The sequence below is a fragment of the Cottoperca gobio genome, unplaced genomic scaffold, assembly GCF_900634415.1.
Source record: "Cottoperca gobio unplaced genomic scaffold, fCotGob3.1 fCotGob3_267arrow_ctg1, whole genome shotgun sequence".
Taxonomy (NCBI): domain Eukaryota; kingdom Metazoa; phylum Chordata; class Actinopteri; order Perciformes; family Bovichtidae; genus Cottoperca; species Cottoperca gobio.
In genome coordinates, this window is record NW_021166883.1 from 56,706 (window position 1) to 69,760 (window position 13,055).

Consider the following 13,055-nt stretch of genomic DNA (forward strand, 5'->3'; position numbering starts at 1 on the left):
ATGTGTATTTTAATATATTCTGTTCTCATAGTCAACATGAAAATATGTTTTTGACTTGTGATTGAATTTAGAATCAGAATCTGGAAACATAACTTTATTATTTTGCTGCTCTTTTAAATGCCTTTCTATGCTTTATTTTATTATTACACAGAGGTAATTCAAGTAGTTAAGTTAAAATATCCCAACTCCTAAATACCTTATTTTTTACTTCCATATTTTCTTAATGTTTGGGTTGAGACACTTCTAGTGGCAGAACATTACAAACTGAGTGTTTAATATGTATTGTACTGTGGTGAAATGCTAATAAAGATCTGACAAAGAAAAAATAATCACTGGCCTGACGTCATTATGGCGCGACTATCCAGGAAGTGTGTGGTCGGAGCCAAAATGGAGGCGAGTTGGAGCGAGGCAGCAGAAGCTGATGTCGGTTAAGGAAGAGAAACCGGACCGTTAAACACCGAAACACCGTGAGACAGCACCACCGGGGTTACCAGGGAGTCCTGAGAGAAGAGCCACAGTCCGGGACTCTGTTAGATGGTGTACGTTTTAATTTACATCATTTTTTTAAAACAAGCGCTCCGGAGGTTAGCGGCTAAGTTAGCTTGCTAACATGTCGAGTCACGGGTGTGTGTGTCCCGTTAAACAGCCGATAAACAGTCGGAAAACACCGCACATTGACCGGGGGACACAGACAAGAAGGTGCCGACATGTTGTTTATCTTCTTGCTGTTAATTTAATAATTAGTGACCGCCCCTGTTAGCACGTTAGCATGTTAGCTAGGGTGTCTCGCAGTTTGTTGTGATTCCCTTTAGCAACACATGCTAACAGAGAACGCTAACAGCTGCCAAACATGCGATTTTGTTTTTATTTTAGTGCGCCATTTAAAAAGGCACGTGTCATTATCAAGAGAATACAGTTCACAATAACAAATACAAAAGATAAGACACAAATAAATAATGATGAAATAAATAAAAACACGTTAATAGATATTTATAAAGATAAAAGGCATTACACACCAGATGTACATCTTTTCATATCTGGATAAAGATATATGAGGATATAGCAGGTTTTCTGGTATTTCAATGAATAAATAGTCTATGAATAACCACTTGGTAAAGATATTTTGTATATTCCTGTGTGAATATTTGACATTAAAGTATTTTCTCATTTAATTAAGAACTTTAGTGCAAAATGAACATAACCGTTTAAAATGAAATTAAAAAGAAACATTTCCATGCATACACTGACTGTTTTGTAAAAACAAAACCACAATTTTTAAATGTGTGTCCCTCTCTCTCTATCTGTATGTGTTTGTCTCTGTGTCTGTGTCTGTGTCTCTCGCGGTGTGGCTCTCTCTTTCTCTCTCTGTGGCTCTGTCTGTGTCTGTGTCTCTCTCCCTGTGGCTCTCTCTTTCTCTCTCTGTGTCTGTGTGTGTCTGTCTCTCTGTCTGTCTCTCTCTCTCAGGTGGTCATGGCGGAGCGACGGGTGGAGTGTTCCTGGAAGAGACACGTCTCAGAGCAGCTGAAGCTGCGAGACAGAGTTCAGAGACAAGCCTTTGAGGAGATCATCCACCAGTGTGAGTCTGTCTGCCTCACATACTGTGTATATCTGACTGTCTCACTGTCTGTCTCACATACTGACTGTCTCTCTTCCTGTCTGTGTCTCAGATAACCGTCTCCTGGAGAAGTCAGACCTGCAGGCTGTCCTCTCGGAGAGATATCAGACTGATAAATATGACGCCCAGAGAGGACACGAGTCCAGGTGAGTCCTGCACCTCTACGTACTGTCCCTCTGACCCGTTGCCCTCTCTGACCCGGTATCCTCTCTGTCCCCTCAGTCCGGCTGCAGACTCGAGCCGCGGTGACGTCCTGCAGCAGGAAATGTCTCAGATGAGAATCAAACATCAGGAGGAGCTGACAGAGCTGCACAAGAAACGAGGAGAGGTCAGCCACACACAGCTCATAGAGTTCATCCTTTTAGTTTAGTTTGTATTTTAATATTTACAGAACGTTATGTTCGGCTCTGACTGTTGTGGATCTTGTGCAGATAAATAGATATTTCCTCTGGTCATCAGCTTCAGGCTGTTTTTAATGGCTGACTGATGAATGTTTACATTTTCTTAATTAATTTGTTTTAAACGGTTTTGTGTGTGTCCGTCCGTCCTGCAGCTGGCTCAGAGTGTGATTGAACTCAACAACCAGATTCAACAGAAAGACAAAGAGATCCAGATCAACGAGGCCAAGTCAGTATCTGTGCGCACACACAGCATGTTTGTGTGTGTGTAGTTTGCATAATTAATGAACATCACTGTGTGTTTCAGGATGTTGGAGTACCAGCAGCAGATAGCGGGCCTGGAGGGAGACTGTCGGGATCTGCGGAGCTTCCTGCAGGTAAATCCTTACCTGACAGAGTGAACAGAACTGGGCCCGGGATCGAGCCCTGTGGAATACCTTCTGCACAAAATCAGATTTCCAACAGCTGCACACTGCTGTCTGTAAACATGTCATCAAATCTGATACTTCTGATCTTTTTAAAGCAATACATTACCAACCTTTCAAAAAAAATCTAATTATATATAAACTGTAATAGAGACGTGATGAAGGTCAGTGATGAGAAGTAAAAGGTCTGATTACCCACAATCCTCTCCTGCCAGCCTCTGGCTCCCAGCAGCGCTCAGCTCCCATCGTGCTCAAGTCGTGCAGTGATGGTCCCGGCCGCTGCTGACAGACAGGATGTGACATCACAGTGAGTCTGTGCAGAGACCTGCAGCCTCAGTGTGATGATGAGTGACATCCAACAGAACCAATCAGCACGGAGCGAGAGGCTGGGGGGGGCGGGGCCTGATCTATAGTTTTCAACCTGAGACCTTCAGTCTGATGTCAACGTCGGCTTTTATTAAAATATGATGTTTTCATTTTTAAACAAATACTCTGCTTCAGTCCCTATTGGTTGGTGTTTATCCTTTAAAAACATCTTCACTGCGCCGGCGAGTTATATATTATATAGTTAATAAAATGAATTTAATAAAAGCAGTTAAATAAGTATTAATCTAGGACTGAGACGCTCCTGTGTTCCTGTCGCAGTAGTTTCAGATGCTTTTATTGTGGAGGGTGGTGACGGTGACTTCCTATCCCTGCAGGACCTGGAGAGGGCAAACCAGACGCTGAAGGACGAGTATGATGCGCTGCAGATCACCTTCTCTGCTCTGGAGGAGAAGCTCAGGAAAACCAGCGAAGACAACCAGGAGTTGGTGAGCCGCTGGATGGCCGAGAAGGCTCAGGAGGCTAACAAGCTGAACGCAGAGAACGAGAAGGACAGCAGGTAGGCGGGGGACACCTGGGGGTGTTCAGTCTAGTGTAAAGAAAATGCCAAAATCCACATCCAGAGTGTGTGTTTGTAACTGTGTGTGTAGATTTAAACAACAGCTACATTACATAATGCCTCATGTACATATTAAACACTTGTAATATAAACTTGTGTTGATGTGAGTCATGAAGTGGGGAAGCTTCATGCTGATATCTGTTAGTTACATGTTTGACCCTGTTCATCTGTAGTGTGTACAACATGTATGACTCTGTTCACCTGTAGTGTGTACAACATGTATGAATGTTACAATACATATCTTTAAAGGAGCTTTTTCTCACACTCTTGAGCAGAAATCTCCACTTCAGTAGCACTTGCATACACCAAACTTTCCACTTTCATTCCTCTCTATATTCTGAAGCTTTGTGCAGAGGGCTTTGTTCACATGTCACTCACAGCTCATGTTATACACGCTACACTAACTACATGCAGGAGATGCACAGAGTTCTGTGTGTTGACAGGATTCAGTGATTTATGGAGTGATACAAAGACAGATCCAGAATCTGTACAAACCTTTGACATGTGAACAACATGAAACACTTTGACCCTGCTTCATCCAGACTTCTCTTTAGATCTGGACATGGAGCAGATCAGCACACATGTAATAACATAATGCCTCATTTGATGTCAGTAAAGGGGTGGGGGGTGGGGTGGGGGGGTTTCTGGTTCTGTCTGTTATTCAGCTGCAGTGTGCTGTGTTTCAGACGCAGACAGGCCAAGCTGCAGAAGGAGCTGGCTGACGCAGCCAAAGAGCCGCTGCCCATCGACCCGTTAGTACTTTCACTTTCCCCTCTTTGACGTTAATGCAGACGCTTTGTGTCCAAACTGACTCCTATCTGTCCTCAGGGACGACGACATCGAGGTCCTGGCAGAGGACGGAGGGAAGGGAGGCGGAGAGACGTCACCGAGCAGGACGCTCAGCAGGACGCCCAGGTGAGACCCTTCGCTGAAAACAGGATTTATTATCCCTTAAAACAAGTTAATCTTAGGACCACTACTACTGTAGTATATGTACATGTGGTGTTCCACAGGGATCAATCTTAGGACCACTACTACTGTAATATATGTACATGTGGTGTTCCACAGAGATCAATCTTAGGACCACTACTACTGTAATATATGTACATGTGGTGTTCCACAGGGATCAATCTTAGGACCACTACTACTGTAATATATGTAAATGTGGTGTTCCACCAGGATCAACATTAGGACCACTACTACTGTAACATATGTAAATGTAGTGTTCCACAGGGATCAACCTTAGGACCACTACTACTGTAACATATGTAAATGTGGTGTTCCACAGGGATCAACATTAGGACCACTACTACTGTAACATATGTAAATGTGGTGTTCCACAGGGATCAACATTAGGACCACTACTACTGTAACATGTGTAAATGTAGTGTTCCACAGAGACCAATCTCAGGACCAATACTACTGTAACATGTAAATGTGGTGTTCCACAGGGATCAATCTTAGGACCACCACTACTACTGTAACATATGTAAATGTGGTGTTCCACAAGGATCAATCTCAGGACCACTACTACTGTAATATATGTAAATGTTGTGTTCCACCAGGATCAACATTAGGACCACTACTACTGTAACATATGTAAATGTAGTGTTCCATAGGGATCAACATTAGGACCTCTACTACTGTAATATATGTAAATGTGGTGTCCCACAGGGATCACTCTTAGGACCACTACTACTGTAACATGTAAATGTGGTGTTCCACAGGGATCAATCTTAGGACCACCACTACTACTGTAACATATGTAAATGTGGTGTTCCACAAGGATCAATCTCAGGACCACTACTACTGTAATATATGTAAATGTTGTGTTCCACCAGGATCAACATTAGGACCACTACTACTGTAACATATGTAAATGTAGTGTTCCATAGGGATCAACATTAGGACCTCTACTACTGTAATATATGTAAATGTGGTGTCCCACAGGGATCAATCTCAGGACCACTACTACTGTAACATGTAAATGTGGTGTTCCACAGAGATCACTCTTAGGACCACTACTACTGTAACATATGTAAATGTGGTGTTCCACAGGGATCAACCTTAGGACCACTATTACTGTAATATATGTAAATGTGGTGTTCCACAGGGATCAACCTTGGGACCACTACTACTACTACTGTAACATATGTAAATGTAGTGTTCCACAGGGATCAACATTAGGACCACTATTACTGTAATATATGTAAATGTGGTGTTCCACAGGGATCAATCTTAGGACCACTACTACTACTGTATTTTATATGTAAATTATATTTAATCTGCGTGCAAAAGATAGGAATGTGTTGTAAGATGGAATCATTTCTAACCAAATATTCTGCTTCCGTCCATATTTGTTGGAGTTTAGCCTCAAAAGTTAGACGAAAAAGACAATGAATCACTTTATTTTAATTTCTTTAGGGTGATGCCGTCATAAAATATGACAATTTGAAGCCTCATTAAAAAAACTCAAAAGAAGCTTTGGATGTATAAAGAATCCTTCAGTACAGCCCTAAATATAATTTATTTTTTATGTGTGCAGTAAGAAACTCTCCCAGCCGCCTCCTCCTGGTCTGCTGGACTCCATCTCCAACATATTTGGGTATGTAGCTGTAAAATGATCTGTCTGTCCACGTCTGTGGCTCTTTATGATTGATCACCTGTCTCTTTGCCTGTCTGTCTGCCTCTCTGTCTGTCTGCAGCGTGTCTGAGTGTGTTCAGCCTGGACTCGTCCCACCACATTGCAGGTGAAGGACTGTGTGTGTTCACCTGTTCACACTGACAGCAGCTCTCACTTTTAGTATTCAACATATTTTTCTTGAAATTAAAAGTCTGTGGCAGTGTCCATCTCTCAGCGAGTCTGCAGACTACTTTGTTCACACCGTTACACTCCATTAATATGCGTTTATCATCTGAATTAATCTGGTTCACGGGGATCTGACGAGGTCCGGTGCATCCAGGTAGTGTGGCTGTTAGCCGCTCACATTCACGGTCCAGGACTCAGCCTACTGCAAGAGACCAGAACCAGGTTACCAGCATGCTTATATTGTGTCGCTGATTACCTTATTCTGTCCAGCTGTCTGATCTCCTGTGGGTGGTGATGGCCTAGTGGTCTGGTGGTACACCTTCCAAACCATAAGGTCCAGATCTGCCACCATTGTACCCCTGAGCAAGGTACTTAACCCTGAGCTGCTCCAGGGAGACTGTCCCTGGAGTGAGTTCACTGTAAGTCGCTCTGGATAAGAGCGTCTGCTAAATTACCTGTAATGTAAAAAATCCCCAGCTGAGCCTCTTCTGATTCCCCAGCAGGCGGTCCCGTTACTACATACCGTCCTGCCACATGCTTGTTTTCTGAATGGAGTTTGGTTGATCAGGGCTAAGTTAACATTGTAGCTCCATCATCTGAATGACGCATAAACATATTTCTACACACGCATATCTACACACTGTGAAAATGATTTAAGATGTTTGGTGTGAACATTATTCTGGTTTATATTCATGATTTATTAATCAGTAATAATTCTACTCACCAAGTTAATATCTTTATTTAGGGGATGAGTATTGTGTTGGGCTTAAACTACCACTAATTGTATTATTGATTAATCTGTTTATAATCTTTCAATTAATCGATAATTGTTTAGTGGAAAATGTCTCAACTTCAGAGCCAAACGTGACGTCTTCAAATGCTTTGTCTAAATACCCAAAGATCATAATTTTACGTAATGTCTGACAAAGAGGGTCACGAGCAGTTTCTGCTGAAGGGTTCATCACTAATTCAACAGTTAATGATGATCAGTGTTGTGCTGTCAGTGTGAACACACGGTGAAGTTTGTAGTGATTATTTATAGCAATAATCTGAATCCTAAATGAATAATCAGCGTGTAGAGACGTGTTGTTGACTCTCTGTCCTCGATCTGAACACATATTACCTGTTGGCACAGTGAAGTTAGCGTGTTGGATGTGTTTCACGGTCCTGACGGGAACCTGAGGGTCTGAGTCGCCCATCGGCTCGCTGTGCTAACCTGTGCTCATGCTGCTAAAGGTGTGCTGCTAGCAGTTTGGTCTACATGCGTGTACTCTGCATGCACAGCCCTCCTGAGTGTGTGCGTGGTTTGTGACTGCTCCTCTTCCTCAGCAGGCGTCGGACTGCCAACTCCTTCAGCTCGTCACCAGAAAACACTGAAGCCCCTTCAGGAGTGTGTGCGGAGGTTCGAGTCCCCTCTACGGCTCTGCACGTGTTTGTAAGTAAGCAGTGGACACGTGGTGATGCTTTCACTGGGAGGCCAGTTTAAATGCCGGCCGAACCCACATTATTACACGCTGTGGTGAATCTAAAAGGAGCAACGTCGCGGCGCTTCATCAAGTATTGAATTAGTGATGAGCAATATGATTAAAATAATGTTTGTTTGTTTAACAGACTAACACTCGTTGGGCCGAGGCTGCAACTTTCACTACAGATGTTTGTTTACCACAGTTCATTATTTATAACCTTTATTTTACCAGGATAGGTCCCATTGAGATTAAAAATCTCTTTTTCAAGAGCGTTGATGCAGAGTCCCAAAGAAAACTAAGAGCTGATATGGAAACATTTGGGGTTTAAGGCCGAGGAGAGAGGAAAATAGTTTGTGCTAACCTTAGCTTAGCACAAACTATGAACCGTCTGCTACCTAAAAGTTCATAGTACAGTTTAAAATGAATGAAAACTTCACGCAGCTTCTCAAGTCATCTAATTGGATACGGGGGGGGGGCGGCGCTGCACGTGACATCGGTCAGTGTTTTCACCTCGAGGTGTTCAGGGGCATCCCGGATCTATAGTTCCTAACCTGAGACCAAAACACAAAGGTGTGTGTGTGTGTGTGTGTGTGTGTGTGTGCGTGCGTGCGTGTGCGCATGCATGCAGGACGCCCATGAAGGCGAGGTGAACGCGGTGAAGTTCAGCCCCGGCTCCCGTCTCCTAGCAACAGGAGGGATGGACCGCAGGGTGAAGCTGTGGGAGGTCGTCTCTGGTGAGTTCACTTACACCTTGTTAAACTCTAAACTCCTACTCCAGGAAGCGAGGCACACATGTTTCCATAAAGTTATTTTGAAACTTTGCAGACGAAGGTTTAATTCACATGATCAGCTGTTTCTGCTGTTGCATATTTATATTACAGCATGAAACTTCGACAACACTCGCTGACATGACCTCAAAGATACTACAAAGAGCTGCAACACTAAAGTGTGTATGTGTGTGCGTGTAGGTCGCTGTGAGCCTAAAGGCGCTCTGACTGGCAGTAACGCTGGGATCACCAGCATCGAGTTCGACAGCGCTGTAAGTTTTGACAGTTTTTCTTATTAGTAGTATATTATGGTCTCTTTCCTGTTGTGGGTTAGGGTTACTTCATCACTATTGGCTGGTTTAATATCCATCCATCCATCGTCTACCGCTTATCCGGGATCGGGTCGCGGGGGCAGCAGCTCCAGTAAGGAACCCCAGTCTTCCCTTCTCCGGGCCAGCTCCGACTGGGGGATCCTGAGGTGTTCCCAGGCCAGTGAGGAGATATAATCTCTCCACCGAGTCCAGGGTCTTCCCCGGGGTCTTCTCCCAGCTGGACGTGCCTGGAACACCTCCCTAGGGAGGCGCCCAGGTGGCATCTTTACTAGATGAACCACCTCAACTGGCTCCTTTCAATATATTTTTGTTTAATAATTTTGTTAATAAATATATTTTTGATTTAAATATATTTAGTTGATTTTAAATATCTCTGTGTGTCTTCAGGGCTCGTTCCTGCTGGCGGCCTCGAATGACTTTGCCAGTCGGATCTGGACTGTAGACGACTACAGACTGAGAGTGAGTCCTTACAGTTCTCACCTCTCGCTCCAGCCCCCTGAGCTGAACCTGTGACACGTCCAGCTTTGTTTAATTTAGAAATACATTTTATTGGGAAGTCTTCTGGTCAGTGATGTTAAGTAAAAGGTCTGAAGCTCAGGTCCTCTCTGTCGGCCATGTCGGCTCCCAGCAGCGCTCGGCTCCCATCGTGCTCTAGTCATGCAGTGATGGTCCCAGCCGCTGCTGACAGACAGGATGTGACATCACAGTGAGTCTGTGCAGAGACCTGCAGCCTCACTGTGATGATGAGTGACATCCAACAGAACCAATCAGCACGGAGCGAGAGGCCGGGGGGGGGTGCGGCCTGAGCGCTGATCTCAATCCTCTACTGAGACCAGAAACACATCAAAATAACTTTAAATATTCAGTGACGTCGTTAGCGGCCCCTGAGGGACGGGTACGGATAAATCAGGGCTGCACAGTACATACACCTTCTGTCGCCAGCGTGTCAACTTGAAAACATTTAAATGTATTAAATTAAACATGTTAGAGATTGCCATATTGCACTCTGGGATTTTTTTGAGGTAGTTAACGATATTCAAGAACGTTATCGCATATATTTCTCTTGTAGTGCATATTTTCATATCGTGGGTCAGGCCTAATGCTAAACATCCTTTTCAAAATAAAAGCACAGCTGTTTTACAACATGTTTGTTTGTTATACGTAGAAAAAAGTGTGTGTGTGTTTCCTCCAGCACACCTTGACGGGTCACAGTGGGAAGGTGCTTTCAGCTCGGTTCCTATTGGACAACGCTCGGATCGTCTCCGGGAGTTACGACCGAACCCTCAAACTGTGGGACCTCCGCAGCAAAGTCTGTATGTGATTCGACAGTTTTTACTGAGTCAGCACTTTGTGTTCAGGGTGCCGAGTCAGCACTTTGTGTTCAGGGTGTTGAGTCAGCACTTTTTGTCAGCAGCTGTCTCACCTGTGCAGGTATGAAGACAGTGTTTGCCGGTTCCAGCTGTAACGACATCGTGTGCACGGAGCAGTGCGTCATGAGCGGACACTTTGATAAGAAAGTTCGATTCTGGGACATCAGGTAGGTTTTAGTGTTCAGTAACGTGGTCGCCGGAGAAACATTAACACAAGAACTAATGATTTCTAAGATTAATCATATTTAATAACAGGAGGAAAACATTGAGAGTTAATTTTTAAGTTAATATTGTGATGTTTTGCCGAATGAGTTACTCTTGTCTTGTGTTTCAGAGCGGAGAGTATCGTGCAGGAGCTGGAGCTGCTGGGCAGGGTCACGTCTCTGGATCTGAACCACGACCGCACCGAGCTGCTCACCTGCTCCAGAGACGACCTGGTGAAGATCATCGACCTGCGCACCAACAGCGTCAGACAGACGTTCAGGTGAGAGACCAGCGGGCACTAAGTCCGGGGCGAGGGCTGCTGTAAAGCGGTCGGAGTGGCGGGCCACGTTCACCTCCCATAGGTCTGTCGCTATGTATTGTTTGATGCCTGCTCCACTTCAGACTGGCTTTTTCCTGTCTGTCGTTCTGTCCCCGATGCTTCCATGCGAGGCGCGCTTGCAACCGTTGTAGCTTGGGCCTCTCGTCGTGTCTGTGGCCTCCTCAGAGCTGTGCTGCGCTGCGAGCGCTGTAGTTCAGGAGTTTAACCCTTTAACACCTAAGCTTAAAAAGCCTCAACATTTTCGCCTGGACTTTTTTGCTTATTTTGATGATAAAAAGGTCAGAAAATGTCCTGTGAGTAAGTGCTTTTGCCTATTTTCCAACAATACCTGGAACTTCCCATATCTGGCAGTCATTTACAATTTATTGCATGTTAGAGTGTAATAACAGTTTAAAATGAAGAGAAACACAAAAGCGGAATTTGAGTTTAGTGAACAAAAAACACTGCAGTTGTACATGAATAAGAGATTTAACATGTTACATTTGAAGTTTGAAATGTATACAACTATTTCCAGTAAAAGTTGAGTCTTTTACTCTTACATCTGCAAAAACAGGCCATAAAATGGAAAATATGTCCAGGCGTTTTTCCCCACACAGGGTAATTCTCTCCTCTCTGAGTGTCCCTTCACATGCAGAGGTCTTGGTGGTACTGCCAGTGACTGTTCCTGTTGCTCCTGTTTTCTCTGGGTTACTCGTATGAAGATTAGATCAAATGGCCATGAACTGTCCTGTACAGTCTGGGGACATGACAGTGGCAGGGAATGACACATGGAAAATGGTTTGCTTACATCAAAAGTTGCTCATCTTTCTGCAGGTCCAAAACTGACATGTACAGCAACATGCCTGTGGACTTCTTCATTTCTTCTGGAGTTATTTCAGTCCAGATGAACTTTCTCCCTCTCTCCAGGCTTTTGGCTGCATTCTTGTTTGTGTATTCAGAGAGGAATTTGAAAACTGCAGCATCAAAGTGGGAATAAATGTCACCTGGTCTTGGGTTTCCCATATCGAGAGGGGGTTGGACACCTGGGGTCCATCATCGGGCTCTGCCTCAGTCTGCCATCTTGTGGTGTGATGTGGTGAGGGGCTTCTGTGTCTGACAGCATCACCAGATCATCCAGCATCCCCACAGCTCCATCTACAGGCCTGAATGTGATCTCTGGTGACACCTCGTGATTTCTGGTGACACCTCCTTCTCTCCAGCTCCAGCCTGCACACAGCCTGTGCTAGGACGCAGGCTACTTGAAGAAGACGCGCACATTTACGCATATAAAGTACAATTACACACCTAGTACAACCTTACAGACTTGGTACACTGTTCTAAACAAGTCACCACGCAATACAGTGTTTCCCCTAGGTTTACTGCTTTGGAGGGGCGCTCACTGTGCGCGCGCGTGGGGAGATTGCGTGCACGCGCGTTACGAGGTTTCTATTTAGTTCTCCCCTCCTTTCTTCCACTGTGTGTGTGTGTGTGTGTGTGTGTGTGTGTGTGTGTGTGTGTGTGTGTGTGTGTGTGTGTGTGTGTGTGTGTGTGTGTGTGTGTCAGCCGCGAAGCCCCGCCCTTATCAAAACGAAGGGGAGAATGTGAATGTAGACAGTACAAACTGAAACGTGCACATAAATTAGATCAATAACATAAGTGTTTAGTTTATTTAATAAAAGAGACCTGACAATGGGAAAAGTGAGTTGTGAATAATGTTTTTAATTTTTTTTAATATATTTTGAGAAAAGAAAAAAAACCTTGAATTTCAAGCGGGGCTCTGTTGGCAGGGCGCAGCGCCCCTCCAAGACAATGGTAGGGGAAACACTGATATCTAATTATTTATAAGCAATACAAATCATATTTTATCAATAAATATTATATCTCCAAATGCACAGCTTGGTGTTACTCTTAGAAAAGCTTGTCTAATAAGTTGTGCTTTTGTGCTTTTATCTGAAATGTGAACCTGAACTTGGGAACACTTGGTTCTATGTTTCTCTTGTGTTCCAGCTCATACCTACCAGCTGTACCCTCTTCAAACATCTTTTTCAACAACACACTTCAGAGTGTGTCGTCTTCACATTCAGTATATTCAGAGCACTATTACTCAGTGCAGAAGCACGTGGAGTGAGTCTTCACTGTTCTGAAGAACAATCAGAGAGTTCTCTTCTGAATGAGATCAGGCAGCTGGTGCAAATGGTTGAAGAGCAGCTTTCAGTTTACTTTGGGTGTCGTTTGTAGGTATTTTCGAGTAAATTCCCCCCTCCTGTAAGAGGCTAACCTGTGTCTGTGTCTCTATGTCTCTCTTCGTCTTCAGTGCTCAGGGCTTCAAGTGTGGAGCAGACTGGACCCGAGTGACCTTCAGGTGAGTTCATCGTGTTTACTTCTGATCATTTGTACTTTATATTTT

At 44.2% G+C, this 13,055-nt stretch overlaps 1 protein-coding gene and 2 non-coding genes across 3 annotated transcripts; all 3 read left to right on the forward strand.

The window, feature by feature from the left end:
* The first annotated feature begins 508 nt into the window (after positions 1-508).
* atg16l1 (ATG16 autophagy related 16-like 1 (S. cerevisiae)) lies at positions 509-13,014 on the forward strand. Its single transcript, XM_029426956.1, has 19 exons — positions 509-539; positions 1,465-1,576; positions 1,668-1,761; positions 1,838-1,943; positions 2,169-2,242; positions 2,321-2,390; positions 3,140-3,321; positions 4,068-4,133; positions 4,210-4,296; positions 5,927-5,986; positions 6,087-6,131; positions 7,523-7,625; positions 8,285-8,390; positions 8,625-8,695; positions 9,143-9,214; positions 9,948-10,068; positions 10,187-10,292; positions 10,460-10,609; positions 12,963-13,014. Exons 2-19 carry the CDS (start codon positions 1,471-1,473, stop codon positions 13,012-13,014), a joined length of 1,671 nt encoding a protein of 556 aa, XP_029282816.1. The 5' UTR covers positions 509-539; positions 1,465-1,470.
* LOC115005144 (small Cajal body-specific RNA 6) lies at positions 2,602-2,867 on the forward strand. Its single transcript, XR_003831925.1, has one exon.
* On the forward strand, positions 9,319-9,589 carry LOC115005145 (small Cajal body-specific RNA 6). The gene has a single exon (XR_003831926.1).
* Positions 13,015-13,055: the final 41 nt, after the last annotated feature.